The following is a 22,533-nucleotide window of genomic DNA, read 5'->3' on the forward strand; positions in this document are numbered from 1 at the left end:
TCATTCGGAATTTATACCTGCAATAACACCAACGCTCACTCCAACACATTAAAAAATACACTTAGAAATTTCGCAGATTTGTTGATATTTATGCATGTGCAGTTTATAAATTCTTCATTTTAGTCACACAGTCACAGTAGTTAAGTTTATATTACTCTTATAATTAAAGCTTGCTTTTCGACTACACTGTGAGAAACTCCTACGTCTGTCGGCGACAGAATATCACCAACATATCCCAATATTTTTTATCACGCTTGTTAAGATTGCGTTTCAGTAAAAACTCTTTTAAGTAAAAAACAATCATTAAAATTAATGTATGTTCCGAATATCTATAATTTCTACGTATCGTCTTAATTGTTCCCTTAAATTGTTTATAACAGACATTAAAAAACGTATTTAAGAACTTAAAATCCAAACGTAAAACTTGCTCCAACAACAAATTCTGATATGATCTCGTTTATATTAGCGTTAGTTCGAGAAAGAATTAGATAGTCCTCTCCGCTATTACATAGAGTTTTGTTATTAAATAGATTTACCTCTTCGTCTAATTAATACTTTATATATACAGAAAATTTTTTAATCTAAAATATTTCAAGTGACATAATTATTATTTTCCAGAAAGTACAATATAAAAATAAATTTGAATTGCCAACGAATTGTCTCACTATTAGCGCACCTAAGAACTACATACTTTATATAATTGTAATACAACTTTATAAAGATGTACAAAGTTTGACTAACTCCAAAAACATCAACTTATAGATGTGTTAAATCGCTTCAGCTATAACTACAGAAATGAAAAAAACCTTCAACATCAATTGCTCTATATAAAAACTTTTTTCTAGTAACTTGGGTTTGTATCAAGTGTTGCCTAAATCCATTGATCGGTTAAAGATTTCTGCATACAAATTGCCAGACTTTTAAAGGAAAAAAATATGTATGTTAAGTAATTGAAAAACTTTCATTTTATGAAAAAGAGGAAACTAAACAAAAAGTCTTAAAGTATGCAATTATATTCAAGAAACACCACGACTTTAAGAAATCTACCTGGGCTGTTCTTTATTATTATTTTTCAAAGTAGCTGCGACATCTTTACTCGAGTTTTAACTTTTCTGACTAAAAAGTGCAGGAACTGCTTCGAAAACTAAGCACCTCTAAAATTATGGACAGCAGCTGTTACATACTTTTATGCGCACCATATTAAATTTTAATATTTTTCGAAGTAGGAAAACACAAACAAGCAGGTGGGTCTTCAAAAAGTGTGTTAAAATAAAGTAATTACCCAAAAGCTTTTTACAAATTAATATTAAGTATCATTAGTTTTTTTAATGCATTTCTTTTATTAAAACTTAAAATTATGAAAGTTTAATTAATTTGAAAATTAAAAATATCTGTGGCGCTAGTTGCATTAATTGTAAGTTCACGTCTCGGTCTATTCACTCCGTCATTGGTGTATAGTTTGAGGCATGAAAATAAATACTTTGAATACTCCTTGTTCACTGAATTTATCAAACAAATTTTTTATAATATTACGCACCGATATTATATTTTTAATGTGATTTCAGATACATAATCTTAAAGCAGAAAAACTTCACTTGCTAAAAGTGTAGTTCCTCGCTGAGAGCTCGCTCTTCAGTTATGAAACTCATAGTGATGAACTTTAAGTGATACAAAATGATGAAATAATGAAATTTTTCCTAGATTTCGCATTCATTACTCTTCCCTCCTTTTTATCCTGCGTTCCTCAGGTCCTCTTGGCATCGATACGAAAACCTACAAATATTTCTACAATAAGTTCACTGATAATGCCAACATGCTAGGCGTTCAGGAAAACGTAAACAATCAACCTCATGTGAAACATAATCACCTGAACACTCAATGACTGTGAAACTCAGGCACACTTTACGCTTCGCATAAACCAAAATTTCATTTGCATAAATATTTTCACGCAAAATTTACATTACTATATGCAAAGCTAAAACCTGAGCGCTCGGTTGGCAATGCAATCGCACCTTTTCGCCACTTCGCCAATGCAGTACAATATTTTATTTTACAAATTTCATAAAGCTTTTAATCAAACGGCAGAGAATGCGTGCACTTTCCGAGCGCCGCTTTGACTTGACCGCTCACTACTTTCACTACGTTTGGATTTGCACGAAAGTTCGATTGTGTTTGGCGCGCCCGAATATGTAGTATTAACCAAATGTAATTTAAAGATCGCACATTAGTTAGCCGCTTAGCACTAGACGTCGCAACGGTGCTAGCAGCCACCGATTTGGAAATTTGCACAACAACTTTTTGTTAGTTTTGGTTGAACCGAAAGCAACGAAAGGCGAACGCTAGCGCTGCGTTTCTCGACACACCTGAACGCTCGAGTCGTTTATTCGCAACTGAAACAGAAACTGAAACTGCACAAAACTAGTCGGGACACCGCCAAGCATCAGTAATATTAGTGCCTGATGCCGCTGTTACTGCTGCGCTTCGTCGTCGGTGCGAAAATTGCATTGCCGCCCAGCCGCCTACCAACAAAGTCAGTAGCTCGTGCCGACAACGAGTCGTATGTGGACCGATACATTGAGCTTTTGCCAAACATTTCTACTATTTGTTCACTGTTGCAAAACGCATCGCGTACGGCCCGACTACTACGCATTGCAGAGTTGTTGTTGTAGTGCGACGTTCCGTTACCGTTAGACAGCCAAAACACTCTTTGCAGAGGTGGAGAAGCGGTAGCTGTAGTTGGGTTCCTGTAACGCGGTGTTTGTTGCATTTCATTCAGTCCGCGCTCGGGGACTCGTACGATGCTTAAGCAAATAGGACAGGCTGAGATTGAAGCACCAACCCAAAGTGACCCGACTGTGTAGTGAAGTGAAACGATTAGTAAACCTCTGGGAATGCAGGAGCTGAGACAGTGAAAATAGAACGGAAATACAAATGCAAGTTTTAACACCGCACAGCCAGTGAAATTCACGACACTGATTTACGCCTAGATCTAGGCAAACATTAAAGTATTCCCTGGCTCGTAAGGTCCTATAAGGTATATCGGTCCAAATATCCAAACACATACATCCAAACAGGAACACAATTAAATTCCAGAGACACTAGCGCTTCAATGTAATTGTAAAGAAATTTGCCTTACTGACTTGTTTATATGTACGTACTCGTATGTGTGCAAATCAGCTGCTCTCGAAGCAAAACAACGTAATTGCATCTGTGGTTTTCGTTTTCGGTAGAACTTTATATGGCAACCGATTATGGCAATACTACAGCGAAAGGAATGAAACAATTTCATCCTCTCCAGGCGTAGAGCAAATAATCTGAGAGCGAAAAATTACTCTCTCCCAACCACAGTCTCAGAGCGTCGGCTTTAAAAGCTTTGGAAAGCAAGCTTTTACTCATTAGTGCACTAAAGAGTGTATAGTGTTTGTTTTTTTTTATGAAAACCGTTACATTTCTGATTTATTTAAATTGTAAAATATTTTAAAAGCTTATGCATTTACTTTTGCCTGTTAACTGAACTGTGCGATGGATTCACCTAATGCTTCGATTATCCCTCTATTATATTTCTTCCAACTGTAATCACATCTAGGGTTTTTTAGCAAATGATTTAATTATAATGGAATGAGCTTAGATTTATAGGAAAATTCATTAATAAATGGCTAAGGATAAGTAACGTCTTAAAGTCTCTTAGCAGAAAGTCGTTACGGACCCTGTACGGATAGTACAAGAGACATGATTTCTCTGGTATGACATTTGTAATAGTTATCCAAAATATTTCTTAACATGGGGTAAAGCACATTAATATCTGAAAATCGTCCAAAACGCCCGAAAACACAGCAATCAACCCTCAAAGTTTTAGCCAGTATAGGAATTAACATGGAATTATGATTCTTCGACTCCCACCATCAATAAATAGTAGTAATAATAGTTGATTAAATTGATAAGCCATTACTAGATGGAATATGTACCATAACAGTTGGTTTCCCTCAATGAGTACTATAAAATGGTATTTTCCTTATTAAAAATCTGAAAATTTCATCTTCAATCTAAATAGGAATACATATATCATTATAATGCGCTAGTACCAATGCAAACACAAAGCTCTGAATTTTGAAGCAATTATCTTTTTTGTTTTAAATATATTGTTTTTATGCCCAGAAATACAAAACTAATTCATTTTTACAGTCTCTGCACCGCGAAACATTCTGTAAGCAGGATTTCTCTTACATCTACAGCATGCTCTTTGAAAAAATATTAATCTCCTGTTTCTATTCCACCCATTTTTATTCTTATCTTACCATTCATTTTATGCTCAAACTCTAAGCCAAAACATTTTGCCATAATTTCCAATGCTCACTTTAACTTCCAGCGCTCCCACTGATAGCAGGTCGCACACGACAATCACGTTTTGTGCTGCTCCATTTATTGACCGACAATAACGCGAGCACTGACGTTTTAAATGTCAAATGCAATGCACAACCGCACATATTTTGGCGTGTGGAGGAATGCCACTGTTGAACAAAGCATTTGAATTGTGGGGCAAGAGAGTCTTGTGGCATAGCGTTTTGTACGAACCTACCTTAACATGCCGGCCGGCGCCTTGAATGCCACACAAATTTACTAAATGCTGCTTTGCCTTGCCACATGCGGGCACATGACTGTACAAATTGCTTGAGAATGTTAGTGTGTACTTTATGCTTGGTTTGTATTTGCCTTTTGTCTGCGAGACCACTGTATGTGAAAATACAATGTGAACTGCGCTGCAGGATATTTAAGAAAACGCGAAACCATGGACTACTTTTATGTCTCCGAGTAGCCAGATGTTTGTTTTGACAATTTTACTTCCAAACTACGTCTTTAAGGTATTCCTCTGACCTTATTTTTCATTTCTTTGAGACTGTTTTTTTTTTTCGCTCTTACACGGCTATTAAAATATGACGTACCCAAATGTAAAGTTATATCTTTCTGGCAATTTGGGGATTCCATTCCAAAAGAGATGCGCGGTTTTGACGGCCAAAAATAAAACTAACAAATTTTTCTGATGCGAACAATATTTGGAGCCATGTGTAGAAGTTCACGTAAGTAAGGAAGGAACTCGCCATTCACTTTAGAGTGGTCAGAAACGATTCTTTTATATAAGGCCCAAACAGTTCACGAGTTCTGATCTTAGACCAAATATTCTCTGGGTAGCCAAAAAACATCCGTTAAAGGCGAGTGAGAAGGCAAATCATCACTCCCCAGAGTTGTATGCTGGGTTTGGGACCCGGTACGTACAAAAACACCACAAATAATAGGATCACAAAGAAATCGGTTGAGAGACCCCCTTTTGATGACGACCAGTGCAAATATATTAAGGATTACGTTTTAAGAGCCTGCACCTGGAATGTCCGACCCGTTAATTTGGAAGTTGCCGCTGCCCAGCTAGTTGATGTCTTCGTAAAAATAAAGGCTCACATCACCGTCGTCCAAAAAGTGCGATGAACGGGACAAGGACTGAGGCGAGTAGGTCCTTGTGGCATTTACTACATTGGCACCATTAAGTACCGCACATTCGGTGTGGGATTCGTGGTGGGAGAGAGACGCCATCGCCTGGCGTTCACCCCGATAGATGAACGTCTAGCCACAATCCGCATTAAAGCGAAGTTCTTCTACACATCGCTGATTTGCGTCCACGCCCCAACGATGCCATCTATGAGCTTTTGGAACGTATCTATGGGCGCACCTGGGAGCTGCCCCTCCACTATGTCAAAATCGTGCTTGGAGACTTTACACCATAGCATTGGCAAAGAAGGTATCTTTGTTGTGATAGACGGAAGACACATCTCCGTTTTAAACGTGCGTACGCTCCGATGTCCTCACATCGACTCGGACCACTATCTTGTTGCAGCAAAGGTACGCACCTGCCTCTATGTAATAAAAAACGCACTTCAACAAACACAAGGAAGGTTCGACGTCGAGAAGCTCCAACCACGACAGGCAGGTGAACGATTTTCTAATCGTCTTGCACTAATGCCCTCTGAGAGCGTTCGCCACCAACTCGGTATAATTGAACTGTGAAACGACATTTCAAGTTCCTTGCGTACAGCTGCAAACGACCATTGGTTTTCGGAAAATGCAAAAGAAAAGCTGGTACGATGAGGAGTGCGGCGTCGCTGCCAATAGACGCATTTTCAGACAAAAAAAAAGAGAGGCCCAAATGCATGAGTACGAAGAGCTAGACAAGCTGGCTAGCAGGGGTAACATAACACCAGGAGATGATGAACCCGATTTCATATCGATGACGATGTAAGAAGTTCGAATAGCAATTACCCATCTGAAGAATAACAAAGCGACGGAGGCGATGGACTAACGGCCGAGCTATTCAAATACAGCAACGGAGAACTAATAAGAAGCATGCAGCAGCTTCTTTGTAAAATATGGTCGGACGAAAGCATGCGCAACGATTGGAATTTAAATGTGCACTGACAATCCACAAAAATGGAGACACCACAATCTGCGGCAACTACCGTGGGATAAGTCTCCTAAACATCACATATAAGGTTCTATCGAGCGTATTATATGAAAGATTAAAGCCCCCGTCAACAAACTGATTGGACCTTATCAGTATGGCTTTAGGCCTGGAAAATCAACATACCGTTCACCATGCGCCAAATCTTGGAAAAGACACGTGAAAAGAGAATCAACACACACCACCACTTCGTCGATTTTAAAGCTGGTTTTGACAGCACGAAAAAGAGCTGCCTTTATGCCGCTATGTCTCAACGTAGTATCCCCGCAAAGCTAATAAGGCTGGGTAAGCTGACGTTCAACAACACTAAAAACTTCGTCAGGATCGGGAAAGGGAGCTGTTCGAACCAAAAGAAGTTTCTTATAAGGAGAATTCTTATCGTGTTACTTTTTCAACCTGCTGCTGGAGAAACCAATTCGAGATTCAGAGCTTAATCGAGAAAGTACAATATTAAATAAGAGTGTAGAGCATCTGCAATCACAACAGTCAGCCGAACGATTTTCTACTCGGCTTGCACTCCTGCTCTTTGAGAGCACTCGTCAACAACTCGGTATAAGGGAACTGTGGGACGGCATTTCAAACTCCTTACGTACAGCTGCAACCGAAACCATTGGTTTTCGGAAAGTGCAAAAGAACAGCTGGTACGACGAGGAGTACCGTGTCGCAGCGGAGAGAAAACAGACTGCCTACCTCGCAACGTTACGATCGACCACAACACGTGCGGAATGGGATAGATTCCGAGAGTTGAAGAGGGAAGCGAGAGGCATTTGCAGACAGAAGAAGAAAGAGGCCGAAATGCGTGAGTACGGAGCGCTTGATAAGCTGGCCGACAAGGGTAATGCTCGAAACTTCTACGACAAAATGCGGCGGCTTACAGAAGGTTTCAAGACCGGAGCGTACTCTTGTAGAACCCCCAAAGGTGATCTAGTCGCCGATGCCCAGAGCATACTTAGATTATGGAGGGAACATTTCTCCAGCCTGCTGCATGGCAGTGAACGCACAACACCAGGAAAAGGCGAACCCGATTCCCCAATCGATGACGATGGTGCAGACGTTCCATTACCCGACCATGAAGAAGTTCGAATAGCAATTGCCCGCCTGAAGAACAACAAAGCGGCAGAGGCCGACGGATTGCCGGCCGAGCTATTCAAACACGATGGCGCAGAACTGATAAGGAGCATGCATCAGCTTCTTTGTAAAATATGGTAGGACGAAAGCGCGCCCAACGATTTGAATTTAAGTGTGCTCTGCCCAATCCATAAAAAAGGAGACCCCACAATCTGCGCCAACTACCGTGACATAAGCCTCCTTAACGTCGCATATAAGGTTCTATCGAGCGTATTGTGTGAAATATTAAAGCCCACCGTCAACAAACTGATTGGACCTTATCAGTGTGGCTTTAGACCTGGCAAATCAACAACCGACCAGATATTCACCATGCGCCAAATCTTGGAAAAGAACCGTGAAAGGAGAATCGACACACACTCTTCGTCGATTTCAAAGCTGCTTTCGACAGCACGAAAAGGAGCTGCCTTTATGCCGCGATGTCTGAATTTGGTATCCCCGCAAAACTAATACGGCTATGTAAGCTGACGTTGAGCAACATCAAAAGCTCCGTCAGAATCGGGAAGGACCTCTCCGAGCCGTTCGATACCAAACGAGGTTTCAGACAAGGCGATTCCCTATCGTGCGACTTCTTCAACCTGCTTCTGGAGAAAATAGTTCGAGCTGCAGAACTAAATAGAGAAGGTACCATCTTTTATAAGAGTGTACAGCTGCTGGCGTCTGCCGATGATATTGATATCATCGGCCTCAACACCCGCGCCGTACGTTCTGCTTTCGCCAGACTGGACAAGGAAGCGAAACAAATGGGTCTGGCAGTGAACGAGGGCAAGACGAAATATCTCCTGTCATCAAAAAAACAGTCGTCGCACTCGCGACTTGGCACTCACGTCACTGTTGACAGTCATAACTTTGAAGTCGTAGACAATTTCGTCTATCTTGGAACCAGCGTAAACACCACCAACAATGTCAGTCTGGAAATCCAACGCAGGATAACTCTGGCCAACAGGTGCTACTTCGGACTGAGTAGGAAATTGAGAAGCAAAGTCCTCTCTCGACAAACAAAAACCAAACTCTATAAATCACTCATAATTCCCGTCCTGCTATATGGTGCAGAGGCTTGGGCGATAACAGCAACCGATGAGTCGACGTTACGAGTTTTTGAGAAAAAAATTCTGCAAAAGATTTATGGTCCTTTGCGCATTGGCCACGGCGAATATCGCATTCGATATACGACGACATCGACATAGTTCAGCGAATTAAAAGACAGCGGCTACGCTGGCTAGGTCATGTTGTCCGAATGGACGAAAACTCTCCAGCTCTGAAAGTATTCGACGCAGGACCCGCCGGGGGAAGCAGAGGAAGAGGAAGACCTCAACTCCGTTGGAAGGACCAAGTGGAGAAGGACCTGACTTCAGTTGGAATCTCCAATTGGCGCCACGTAGCGAAAAGAAGAAACGACTGGCGCGCGGTTGTTAACTCGGCTATAATCGCGTAAGCGGTGTCTACGCAAATTAAGAAGAAGAGCATCTGGCGTACGCCGAAGACATCGACATCATTGGCCATAACAACAGCGCCGTTAGTTCTTCTTTCTCCAGGTTGGACAAAAAAGCAAAGCAAATGGGTCTTGTTGTGAATGACGAGTTGGGGAAAGACTTGACTACACTTGGAATCTTCAATTGGCGCTTGGCTATAACCGCGTATGCCGTGACTACGCCAATAAAGAAGAAAATGACGATTTGAACAAAATGTCGGCCAAATGGTCGACTATTATGCGCTGAATGTTGTCTTCTAACTCATTGAGCGTTGCTGGTGATTCTCGTAAACACAGATCCAGAGAAAACAGTATCAACCCGTTAAATCAGATGATCTTGACGACCATTTTACTGCGTCATTTCTTGAAATTAACGCACGCAAAGTGTCCTTGTTCAAACCTCATTTCGAAGGATATAAGGCCCGATGATGTCGCCATACAACAATCTGCACCAAACGGTCAATTGCGCGATTGGAATTGCGTTTCCTGAACCACAGAAGGATTTGACTTTCCCCAATAGCGACAATTTTATTCGTCGACGAAGCCATTAACAAGAAATGAGCCTCACTAAAAAAATGACATCGATAAACGCGAATTTATGAATTTTTGGCAAATTGAATTTGCGTAGAAAGTTTGGCCAACTTCGAAGCGTTGTACCAAAATGAAGCGTATCATGTTGAAATTGCAAACCTTACTGAACACACCACGCCGTCACGAGCTGTCAAATACGATATCACTATTGGTAGCATTATGCAACAAGCCGGACTTACTCAAAATACGGTGAATTAAAATATTGTATGGAAGATTATTTTGAACAATCAGTTCAATCAGATTATTTTGAACAAAAGTACAATAAAAAGTAATATTTACATAAGTCGACTAAAAATCCTAGCTTTCCCTTGCCTACCAAGGAGAGAGGTTAAATTTCTATTTCATATCTTATCCCTATAATTGAATATAAGGTCCTTTAAAATTTCTGGGAGCAGTTATCCTCTACTCTTTAAAACTTCTAGACTCAGAGACATAACTTTCTTACAAAGACATATTCCTAAGTTTGAGACTCTGGCAATCGCCAGAAACCGACAAAACCCCGGATGGGCTAGCTCAACAAAGAAACAAAACTACTAATGTTCTACGGCTTGACAAAAGCAAATACGTAGAAGTTACCAATAACGTATATCGCTGTAATCGGATCACTGCCACGCTCACAAAACGTTTGTAATCGAAAACCAAAAAGATACCTTAACCAAGCAATAAATTAAGATAGAAACCTGTAATTTGGAATTGGGGATCGCAATAGCCAGCGGTACCTGTAGGCTAAAAATATTGAAAAAAATAGGTTTGGTCCCGCAATCTAAAAGGTTTAATGTACATATCTCCTAAACCATGAAAGCTAAAATAGCCACATTCGCTAAAAACTAGTACCGAGACGGTACGTTATGGCTTTATAAGAGCCGCAGTTGAAATTGAACATTAGGCATGACACCGCCTTTTTTAGGTGAAATCACATGTTTCGAAACCTAAACGACCGATTTAATCCAAATTCTGTGTGTAACATTCTGAGATTTTTATGTTACAGTGCGAAAATGGGCGAAATCGGACTACAACCACGCATATTTCCCATATAGCACAATAGTAAACTCCATTTGATTATTTCACTTTCCAGTACACAAATGAAGAAGTATTTATGGTAATATAACGTGTACTTTTGAAACGTCTAATGATCATCAATTGTCCAAATCGAAACAAAACTGTTCAAACTCCTAAGTGCCGACTATGTGAACACCGGTACCTATAGCTGACTTTGGCCGAAAATTTATCTGTAACAACATGTTAAAAACGATCACAAATAAATGAAGAACAGCTAACTTATAGTATAGCATTATTTGCCCGGAGCGCTCATTTAACCCAAGTTGTCATCTGTCAATACCATTCATAGCCTTGACTATCATCGCAACCATTCGGTAACTAACATTTTTATAAATAACAAATTATATTTTTATTTTTCAGTCAAAATTCAAAATTTAATAAAAATTAACATTTTTTTGATTACAATTATCTGGATTCAATCACTTTTCACTACAAAATCACTTTACGAAAACAATGAAGGTCAATGAAGAGAAGGACTCCGAAAGTAGCAAGCGAAACTCAAATAATGACTACAATCCCGACGGCATGTGCTGTTGCAACCCTGAACAAAGTCCCTATGATCAGACTTATGTCTGGTATCCGAAACAAGTAAGTATTAAAGAGCTGGAATATGTGCGTCGAATGGAATCCGAGTTTACATCTCTACAACGCGCTGTGCTTACTCTAACCACACAATTCGCACGATTGCAATTTCGCATACGACAAATAGTCCACGCTGAACCCTTTGAACGCGATGCTATGCTACTTGATCTTGAAAATTTAGCATCCAATACTACAAATGGAGGAAACGATGAGGTGCCACACATACAGCGTGATTCTATAGATATGGGCGATGTGCGCCGCAAACAACATTTCATACTCGATCACCTCCATCAACAACTAGCCACCCTGGCTGATGAGCGGAGTTCCAAATATGTACTGAAATTCGGTGATGATGCACAGGCTGCCCGTAACGACCGTGGAGGCACAAGAAGTTCTGCGACAGAATCGGATACTACACATTTCTCCGAGCCGGATTATAATGCATTCACGAGTGGAGCCAATTCGGAGTACTCGGACTCGAGTAGAAATAAAGCTGACCAGTGGGGAGAAACTGAAGGTGAAAGTAACAAACATCACACGAGAAGTTCAAGTCACAGTCGCAAAGGGCTTATAGAGCTTTGCTTATAATATTTGATATATACAAACGCACGAATGCTGAGTGTACTTTTCCAAAGGAGGCTACAGCTGTATATTTTGACTTTATTCAAGAAAAATACGAGTATTGGGGTGTTGAAATCCGAAACTATGCAAACAGCAGCAGAACAACCCAGTTGAGTGTGTATTGGCAGATAATCGGGGTTAGTTGTAAACACATACTTATATATAGTTTTAATTTTAACTTGTGTGTATTGGAGCTAGACTGCGCAATAGTTCAGAATTATATAACTGTAAATATTTTTATTTAGTAGCGCAAAAAGAAACAAAAATAGAATATTGAAACATTGAATTATTTGTATACATATAATAAAGAATTTAAAATAACTTTTGTGAATTTTAGCTCTATAATTGAGGTCCCTTAACCATTTGGAATTATTATGAAGCATGACCATAATTTAGTACAAAACAGGATGCCTGAAAACTGCTATTCAGTTCGAAAGAATATAAGGAGGGATTTTCCGGATATTGGACGGATATAATTGTTACAAAAATCCAAACAAGGATAGTTTTGATATTCTCCTCAATATTGAAACTACCGTATTGATCATACTATGAAGGCGACCCGAACAATGCCACTATTGCAAGAGAAATTTATTATCATTTAGTACATTTTCGTAAACAGAGTAATATCGCAGCCGAATCAAATCATCGTTTTGTTTTCATATCAGTTGGTAATTTAATTCTTTTCGGAAAAGAAATCGAACATCAAAAGCAGAGAGCGCTGTGAAGCTATCAATAGTGACCCAGCGACCGTCAAAAATTTATTTAATTAAAGAATTATCCCTCTTACACACGTCGGCTATTCTGAGACTCGCACAGGTATTTCAAACACGGATACTATGGGGTCAAAATGGACCTGGAAAATTTGTATTTATACTGACATGTGGACAGTTTGTGGGAAGTTCACTAGGCTAGAGTTACGCGGTGCACTTCCATAGTTTTTCTTTATTCCTCCAATTTATAACAGTTATGAAAATTTTATTTAAATTAATCACCTACAATTACTCATACAACAACATCGATTGCGAAGTATTTCAACTGTGTGTAGAAACACGTATTAAGAAAAGATGTCAAAATGAGAAATTTTATTCTCAATCAAAATTCAAAATTAAAAAAATTTCATTTTTTGGATAAAACGTTTGTTTACTATACATACTTGGCCGATACATAAAAACCAACTAATTTTCGCAATAAAAAACCCTAAGCCACGTTATTGACCGGCAACTTAGAAGATCTTAACTGCTTCTTTGTTGTAGATAAACAAGGGGAAAATAACGTTGTTTATTTAGAGTAATGAAAAACAAAGATGGCAAAAATTCGGGTGGTAGCAGTCCGACCGATTCTCAACAAGCTGACGTAGAAGGCTGTAACTTCGGACTAAAGCCGTTTGAGCTACTATATCTTTGGTATCCGAATCAGGAGAGTGTGAATCACCTCGAGTATATCCGTCGACTGGAGTGCGAGTTTACATGTCTCCAACGCGCATTCCTAACACTAACCACACAATTTGCGCGTTTGCAATTCCGCATACGACAAATAGTTCAAGCCGAACCTAGTGAACGCCATGATCTGCTTCTCGAACTCGAACATCTGGCATTTAATCCCGACGAAGAAAAAGACGAAATGCCGCCAATAAAAAGGGATTCCCTAAGTATGGGTGAAGTGCGACACAAACAGCATTACATTCTCGAGCAATTGCGTCGGCAACTTTGCACTCTGGCCGAAGCCCAGAATTGGAAACCCGAACCTGAATTGAATGCAGAACCACCGGCACCAGGCTCTGTGGACGAAGTAGTTTGCTGCTGTATTAGAAAGAAACGAAAACCACCACCACCGCCGCTACAACCACAACAGCCGCAAACTCTCGATATGAATGATAATGCACACGTAAATAATGAAGAATCCAGGTATTCAAGCTCGAGCAAAAAACAAAGTGAAACGGAAATGGGAATGGGAACTGATAGAGATATTGAGATGGAACCATCGCGAAATTCAAGTGCAAAACAGAGAGTCTCGATCTCTAAGGAAGAGGCCTTAGCCTTTGCATGCAATACTGATCCTTCCTATTCCATTAGAGCTTCAACTACCCGTGTCAGCATTTGCCCGGAGAACGATGAAAATGCTAAGCAGGCCCGGCCATGCACGTGTAGAAAAATCAGTCAAAGACAGGATCGCTAAACTATTCAATCCTCATACACGTTCTAATGACATATGCTTCTTGAAACATGAATTTCACCCAAATAATTTCAATTTATTTTTTACGCCTGACTTTTGCTTTTCTCGTCGTCATTCTTATACTCTTTTGATTAACATAACAACAATATACTTTATTTAGTAATATTTTATTTCAGAAGCATTTATAATATATATTTTAAAACAGTCGGCGGTCATAATAAAAGTACAATTAACTGATTTGTTGGCTTACTTGTCTATACAACTCATTTGCTTCTGAACTGACACGCCTTTAACTTACTCGTTTTTTAGAGATACAAATTCATGCTTTCAATGGGGTTCCAGAAAAATCACGGATCTGAGTGACTATCAGAAAACGTGGACGCTTTGCCCCATGTCCCTGAAATTAATACTCTTTAAGCATGGTATGAAATGTTCAAATCGTTTGAAAAAAAGCGTCAACTGCTCTCTCAGCTGCTCTGTTGGGAGCCCATTTACATCATTAATGTGGGCAATTGTGAGAGTTGCTTTAGATATGTATGTATTGAGTGTATAATACAATGATATAATATGGTCATTCCGAGAGGGGGCTGGAAATAATCTTTAATAAGCTTATGTTTTCTGTTAAGTTTTCGGACAATTCTTACTTGTAAATATCAGAAGTGCCAATAACGAACGTCAAATGTTGTAACAGTGTTTTATTAAATGAGTTATTGACATAAAGGAGAATGGGATGAGAGTAAAAAAAAAAAATCCGGATCTTGGTATTGTTATTTGTTCAAATAATCGAGCATATACATTGAACTGTAATGCAGATTTACTTTTAGTTCACAGATCTAATTTCCGTAAGTGCTATCGCATATTATGTGCGGCGATGAGTGACGTCTGAAGTACTGCAACCCATTATATTATTTTCTAAAGTCCAACTCAAATTTAACCACAAATCATTTAGGTCATTTATAATGCGCAGAAATTCGGCATGATAGGAGGTGCTAAGCAGGTTAGGAAGTGGTGTCATTCATCAATTGCATCTGAAGAAGTTGATTTTCCTCATGCAAACTTCATTGAATTTAAGTGCGTTCGAATTTACGTTAATGGTGGCCATATTTACTTAACTTTTTTTTATTTATCGCCTGAATCGCCCTTATCTGTATATATGCTGCATGCTTCTTTAATAAATAATGTTTTCTCCATGGCTAATAATACTGATTCCATGATTGTTATGTGAGATTTCAAATTACCGTGTGTATCATGGAAATCTATTGATTATTTTTGATATTTCAAACAAGTTTGGTAAGTCTTTAGATCTGGTTTACGTTAATAACGCTACAACATTTTCTGCTGTCCGATGTGATCCTTCGGTTCCGCCAAGAGTCCTCTGGTCCCCATCCTGCTTTGGAAAATAATATCGAAATAATAACCAACTTGCTTCATAATAATACACAAAACTTTTGTTCTTGGTTCAACTTTGCGAAAGTTAATTTTAAGAAGATTAATTGCGAACTTTGAAGTAACTTGACTAGATTACAGTGGCAATACTGAATCTAGTGTCTCCCATTTTAATTAAACGATTTTAAATTTATTTAAATAAATCAAAAAATTAAAAATCTCGTTATTTCAAACTTAAAAAAAAACTGGTTTAGTTGTTGACTATTCAAAATATTCTAAATCTCGTCGACAATTGGCTGAACTTAACAAAATACATATGTTTTAAAAATTACATAAACAAAGTAAACAAGTAAAGAAGGGCTAAGTTTGGGAGCAACCGAACATGTTACACTCTTGCAACTTGCAAGAATCAAAGCCAGGGAAATACTTTAACAGATGATGTTCGAAAAACATGATATTAGTTATATAGGTTATTTATTTTAGGCGCAAAGATACACTCACATATTGGCCCGATTCAACCCATTTTTGACATACAGACATACCATTATAAGAGAAAGATTAGCCCTTAATTTCAGTTACATATATCACATATTGACCGACATTTCTGATCAAAAGTCAACTATAGGTACCGGAGTCTAAATATTCGGTACCTAGCGATTAGAACAGTTTTCATTGGACTTAAACAATTTGTGGTCATAAGGTGGCATACACTAAAGATATTATTTATGCACATTTTTATCCCGTTATATTAATTGCTTCTTGCTTTCTGTACTTGAAACTGAACGAATCAAGTGGAATTTAAAATTGTACCTATTAGCAGTTAGGCGTGGTTGTTATCCGATTTCGTCAATTTTCACACTGTGATATAAGTAGAATTACATACCAAATTGTGTCAAAATCGGTCAGTCGGGTCCCGAGATATGGGGTTTCACCAAAAATTGGGCGGTGCCACGCCCATCGTCCAATTTTCACACCAAACAATTTAATCTCTTCTCTTAAGCAAGGCTTATTTCCATAAATATGGAAAAAATCATTTGTATCCTTTACATTAAAGTGGATTTGGGTTATCCATTGAAAAGTATAGGGAAATAGCAAAGTTGTCAGCAATACCTTAACTTTTTGAAGCAATTATAACAAAGTAAACAACTTTCTGGATTTCTCCACTAATTTCTTGTTGTCAATACGGGTTTCGTAAAGAGAAATCTGGAGTAACTAATTTGCTAAAATTTGTAACACATATATCAACGAGCTTTAGGGGGATTAAGCACACTGATGTTATATGTGTACGAAGATTTTAGTAAAGCTTTTGATAAAATAAACCACTCAATTATTTTAAATAAACTAAATCTTCTTGGTCTACAACCAATATTTCTAAAATGGGTTGCTTCTTATCTTAGTAACAAAACTCAGCAAGTTTTATTAACGATACTTTTTCTGATTTAGTCAATGTTCATTCGGGCGTTCCTCTTGGTCCAATTCTGCTCTTGTTATTTATTAATAGCATATCATCTGTTATTGAGTATTCAAAAGTCTTATTATACGCTGACGATGTAAAACTTTTTAAATCATATACTTCAAATAGCGAAAGATCTCAGTTGCAAACAGACTTAAACAACCTAATTTCTTAGTGTGTTAGAAATGACATGCCATTGAACCTTAAAAAATGCAAAACGATGTGCTTTAGAGCTGTAGACCCTACTTCATACGTAATACAAAACTTTGGTTGGAGCAAGTATGTAAGTTTGTTGACCTGTTAGTAACTATCGACTCCAAACTCAATTATAATCTTCACGCATCTTCCATGGTTTTTAAAGCTAATGGCGCTCTTGTTTTGTTAAACGTTGGTCTAAAGAATTTAGGTATCCGCTTACTACAAATTTTTATACATATTTGGTGAGATCTATTCTCTAGAGTATGCTTATGTGGTTTGGAACCCTAGTTATGAATAGCCATTCGGAGAAGTTAAAATAATTTTTACTTTTGCCCTAAATCATTTTAATTGGGATTCCAGGTTAAATCTCATATACTAATCGTATAAAAATAATTAATCTACCTACACTCGCTAATCGCAGGGAAATGCTTGTTATAATATTTTTTGTAATGGGTCAGTCTGTATGCCTTCGCTGTTGTCTGATATTAATTTTAAATACCTTTACTTTTAAAATTTTCTAGAACAAATTTTGAATTAAACGAACCATTCCGCCGTATATGTCACGATTTCAAAACTCATTCGAGCACGTTTGATCAAACAGACTCACTATTTACCATCAAAAATTATTTTATCTACTTTTAACAAGTAACATTTAGAAATAATAAACTTTCGTTAACCTAATTCTTAATTTTGGCTGGTGAAATTTTTGTTTCTGTAGCCTGAGCGGCTTAAGATTGCAGAGCTTAAAACTCTTTCCTTTTATGGCTCAGCTAATTCCGCTCTTTTGGGCAGAAGAAGGGTAATCGTTCGGTATATTATTATTATTATGATCAAAGTATGAGAATTGTCCTTAATCTGATTACACTCACCCATTAGGGACGTAGTAATGATGGATATAAGTAGGTCAGACTGCTTTGGTTAAAGAGGAAGGCAAAATAGCGTTCTACAGTTACAATATTTGTAGGCCAACTGTGCGATGTAATATCGGTTTAGCCATTAATGGGTTCAAAGTATTAACAACAACGTTGTCTAAATGAATAGATACACATCCCGATATCGAATTATTTGCCTGTTCATAGTTAACATCCTTAACTTCGGTTTGACCGAAGCTATAACACCCTTCACAAATGCAAAACATGCCTTCCAAGAGCTTGATTCCGATCGTTCCGTATGACAACTCTATGCTATTGTGGTTAGATAGCGGGGGTTTCGACAAATGAACAGCTTCTCTGGGAGAAAATCCATAATTTTTTAAGTTTGACAATACTAAATACAGTCCATAACTTTGATAAGTTAAAATCTCTCTTCCTCCAATATCCGGTGCGTTGTGCCATTATTTTATATAATCGGTTTCAAACAATTTTCTAGCGGCAGTAAAACTTTATTTTTATCAGCTAGCCTCAACTCCAAATTTGCACATTCCTTCTCCAAGAAGTTCGTAGACCCCAAAGCAAACAATCCCAATCAAGAAAAATACAAACACTCAACGATGGCAAAAATGAGCAGAATGAGTCTGAGAAAATGCGTATGCAGCCAGAACCGAAAATCGTATTGTTCCAAATGGCCAATAGCTACTTTATTTATCCGAATTTATGCGCTAACAAAGCAAGCAAGGCAGACACAAAGGGCTACGACTGTGTAAAGCAAATTTTTATACGCCTAAATTATTATATTCGCTGGCAAGGATAGGCAAGCTGGCAGAAAAACTAGTTTGTGAAGCGCGGTGAGCGCTTAGCGTCTCCCCTAACATACTCGGCGATCAAGCCGGTAATTTCGCTACCTCGATTTCCTGTTGCCAGCCGTGTGCGCAGCGACGAATTAAAAAGAAATCAAATATTAAATACAGCTAAAACACTACTTCGCGGTGTGTAAAGTTGTACGACGGCGTAAAGTGCAGCGGCAGCCGGATGAGCTAAGGGTAGATGTGGCTCGGATGCTGGCTGCGGCTGTTGGTGGTGGCTTCGCAGCTGCGCGCTCAATCGTGGCTATTTTGAAATCAATGGATCTCTGCTGCTGCCTATCGCTTCATTCATTAACCTCGTCTTCGTGCACTCATCCAACGCGCACTAGGGACTCAGTCAGAGCCAAGGCAGGCAGTCGACAAAATGCGACTGCTACTTTTTTGTTGTAAGTTGCTGTGTGAGTGTGTTTTGCTGCTTGTGGATTTATTTTTACCAACATTTGTTTAGTCGTGGTTTGTTTCTGCCAGCCAAGGGCTAAACAAAGGGCGCACATTTGCCGCACATCTGTATTCTTCTCGCTCTCTTTCAACATTTCCTACATCCTTCGGGTGCTTATCTGTACACAACAATTCATTATGTTTGCATTGTTTGTTTTCATTTAAGAAATAAGTTGGTGTATGTAGGCCTGGTTCCTTTTCTATTTTTGGCGCAGGCGTCACATTCCGTCTTCAGTTCGGTCTGCCTATCTGATGCGCCGACGTTAGTTGGGTAAACATCTCCATCGCTGGTGTCTGTGTGTGTGCGCGCGAGTAGCTGAAGAGTGGCCTACCTGCTTGCTGCGTGCCACATCTGGCGACTACTTGATTTAGATTTTGTCACGCTCTTCATTACGGTAAACGCCAGTGGCAGTTGGGATACGCAATAAATCAATGACCAGCAATAATTTGCGGTTTCGAGAATGATTGCTGATGTACAGGTGTGAATCCTGAATATTTCAGACAGTAGTTCTGAAAGCGTTGCACCTTTTCATTTCGTCAATAGAGTTCAACGAACCTTCAAGGTGTGTATTAACCTGAATGTCTTCATATATGTATACATACATATGTACGTATGTATATTCACAGAAATCTTTGCTAGTTCAAAATCTAATTGGTTTTTGGCGAACATGTTGCATTTGTTCTATAAATTCGCAGATTTTCAATGGACTTCATTTTAATTACGTTTTTATATAAAAAAATAAATTAGAAAACCAATTTTTTCGACAGATTGCATAATAAGTTAATTTTTGAAACTAGACTCACAAATCGAAAAATTTGGATTCAAAGCTCAAAACTGGGTTTATTTCAAACATTGAACTATATGTTCAAATCTAGTAAAGAAGGGGCCGTCTTCACCAGAAAAAGCTTCAAGCTACTTCAAAATCAATAAAAAAAATTGCAAAACTGATAAGCTAGCTAGAGGGTGCATCCTTACTTGTTGGGTCTCCATTGGCGTCTTGGGTGCTAACACTGACGTCGCGCCCGCAAAAGATATACTAAACTACTCGCTTGAGCAAAGTTTTTACTGGACACTATTCCATAGCCATTCTGCGGTAAGGCTTAAAATATTGCCAGACGGAAAAGTTGTATGGAGGAGGGTAAGGCGAAAACATTCAGGCATATTCTCCGCTATTCTCCAGCTTTTGCAAGACTGAGGCTGAAACCTGTAAGATTCTTACCTTCGGCGAACCAAAGACCATTCCCGAAACTAATATTAGCTGTTTCAACAGATTTGTGACAGGCTTAGAGAGTTTTGTCGATCTTTAAGGGTCTTATGATCCAGTTTAAGCAATTTTGCAAATTGTAAAAATACGGATGTAATCTACCATTTTCTCTTATTCTTATAGGGTATAGTATATTTATTCTTTTCTAATATATGTACATATGTACGCATACTCCGTACTTCAAGTACTTAGATCGTAGAAGTCCTAATTCAAAGAAATCGTCCGACATTCTATCGGAAATTTGAAGACTGTTGTCTTTAGAATTTGTATATTAACGTTGTAGAGATTACAGCAGCATCTCTTTATGAATCGAAATGGTCGAACGAGACTTCAAAAATTGGACTCAATGGGTATAACATCTGAGACGTAGCCGCGACCAACATTTGAAAGAGATAATCTTCAAAAAATAAATGCCAAAGAATGTTCTTTCGTATAATAACTCAAATTTAATCACACTTCATACCCGATTCTTTTCGGAAAAAACATCGTGTAAGTCCGCAAATTCGGTGCCTACCAGTACTAAAACTGCCGTGCCGAATAACATTGCATGAAAAGGTAAAAACAAATTCGTTGTAAAAATTTAGATGTTCGTCGAAAAATTATTAAATTGTTTAATATTAATAAAAATATAAAACAAGATTGGGAAAGTATATGTTATTTCAAAAACCCAATGTTTAAATGAAATTGATAGGATAAAAAAATCATTACAATATGGGGATCAAACAAAAAAGTCTACTTTAGACTTATATAGTTTTCGAGATCTCGCACGGGTAATTAAAAACACCAGCTATTAGTGTTTCATTACTTAAACCGGGAAACTTTCTTGAAAGATGTACTAAACACGGACCTGTTTTTATCTAATGCCTTGCTATTGCTTCATAAGCCCCAGTTCGATGTGCAATGGAGGTAATTTAACCTTATTTCAAAAAAGTGAAGGCGGGTTTATAATATCTTTGTCAAAAGTCATGATGCTTCTCAAAGATCTGGATTTTTCGTTATCCAGTGGTTGGTTTTGCTCTGATGTCTTATAAATTAATGAAAGACGGAAATTTTGCGTGCCCACGTAGTTTACCTAAAGTAAAGTTAACCATTTTTGAGTAGACACATATAACCCATTGGTATTCCGAGTAAATAAGTTTTTTTTAACAAGACCCCACGTCTTGACAGTCTTTAGATTTACTTAATGAGAATGGCCCTTTACTTCCTTTAATACTTAGCTTGACCTAGCGCCTTGAGAGCCCCAGTTTTATTATAAAACCATCAATGTATTATACTACCGTTACGGTTTTCAGGTCCACTCAGTAAAATTGAAATTAAATCAGTTGAACTTCAGATGAACCCAAATCTTTTTTGGTATTATGATGTTCAACTATTTTTTGCTAAAACCTTTAAAAAATTGTATTTTACTTAAAAAATATATGTCTAGGAAACAAAGATTATATTGGCTCTTTACACGAAACACTTTTCACGGTACTTTAATTTTATTTTTACGGCGCCAAATTGCACATAACCTCGACCAGTCTCTGGCTTCTTCTCTACAAGCTCAACAAATATTTCTCCTTTGTATGTATTTATACAAAATATCTGATTAAAATAAATTAAAATTAAAAATATATAGTTTTTTATCCTTTACTGTAAATTTTTTTGCTAAATAAACGTTATTGTGTTTAACTTCAACAAAAATATTAGTCAGCAAAGTGTCTTTCCTGACACCAATATTCCAATTGGTGAGCCACGGTTCTAGAGCGGGCAGTTACCTTTACAGTTTTCTGGGGACGGCAGTAGAATTGCTACTCGACGCCAACAGTATTGCAGTGTCATCTTCATAGGTTATGGAGTCCGAATTAATCACTGGGAGGTCAGCTGTGTAGAAGATTTATAACATAGGCGCAAGAACGCCGCCTTGCTATCGATACCTGTATACAA

General features: G+C 38.2%; 3 protein-coding genes across 3 annotated transcripts in view; 2 read left to right on the plus strand and 1 right to left on the minus strand.

Annotated features, from left to right (window-relative positions):
• Positions 1 to 2,394, minus strand: part of LOC126762269 (hemicentin-1) — a 545,135-nt gene extending 542,741 nt beyond the window's left edge. The window contains exon 1 of the mRNA XM_050478899.1: positions 2,013 to 2,394. The gene's annotated coding sequence lies outside the window, so the exon portion shown is untranslated. The remainder of the gene's footprint in view (positions 1 to 2,012) is intronic.
• An 8,701-nt stretch (positions 2,395 to 11,095) lies between these two features.
• Positions 11,096 to 12,218, plus strand: LOC126762363 (uncharacterized). Its single transcript, XM_050479078.1, has one exon. The coding sequence runs from the start codon at positions 11,205 to 11,207 to the stop codon at positions 11,919 to 11,921; it is 717 nt and encodes a 238-aa protein (XP_050335035.1). The 5' UTR covers positions 11,096 to 11,204; the 3' UTR covers positions 11,922 to 12,218.
• Positions 12,219 to 13,098: 880 nt separating this feature from the next.
• On the plus strand, positions 13,099 to 14,293 carry LOC126762355 (uncharacterized). Its single transcript, XM_050479068.1, has one exon. It carries the CDS (start codon positions 13,245 to 13,247, stop codon positions 14,127 to 14,129), a length of 885 nt encoding a protein of 294 aa, XP_050335025.1. The 5' UTR covers positions 13,099 to 13,244; the 3' UTR covers positions 14,130 to 14,293.
• Positions 14,294 to 22,533: the final 8,240 nt, after the last annotated feature.

Source organism: Bactrocera neohumeralis, chromosome 6 (assembly GCF_024586455.1).
Source record: "Bactrocera neohumeralis isolate Rockhampton chromosome 6, APGP_CSIRO_Bneo_wtdbg2-racon-allhic-juicebox.fasta_v2, whole genome shotgun sequence".
Taxonomy (NCBI): domain Eukaryota; kingdom Metazoa; phylum Arthropoda; class Insecta; order Diptera; family Tephritidae; genus Bactrocera; species Bactrocera neohumeralis.

What these genes read in the sequence shown, in the direction of transcription:
- LOC126762363 (XM_050479078.1), top strand. Translation starts at nt 11,205, where the DNA reads ATGAAGGTCAATGAAGAGAAGGACTCCGAAAGTAGCAAGCGAAACTCA.
- LOC126762355 (XM_050479068.1), top strand. Translation starts at nt 13,245, where the DNA reads ATGAAAAACAAAGATGGCAAAAATTCGGGTGGTAGCAGTCCGACCGAT.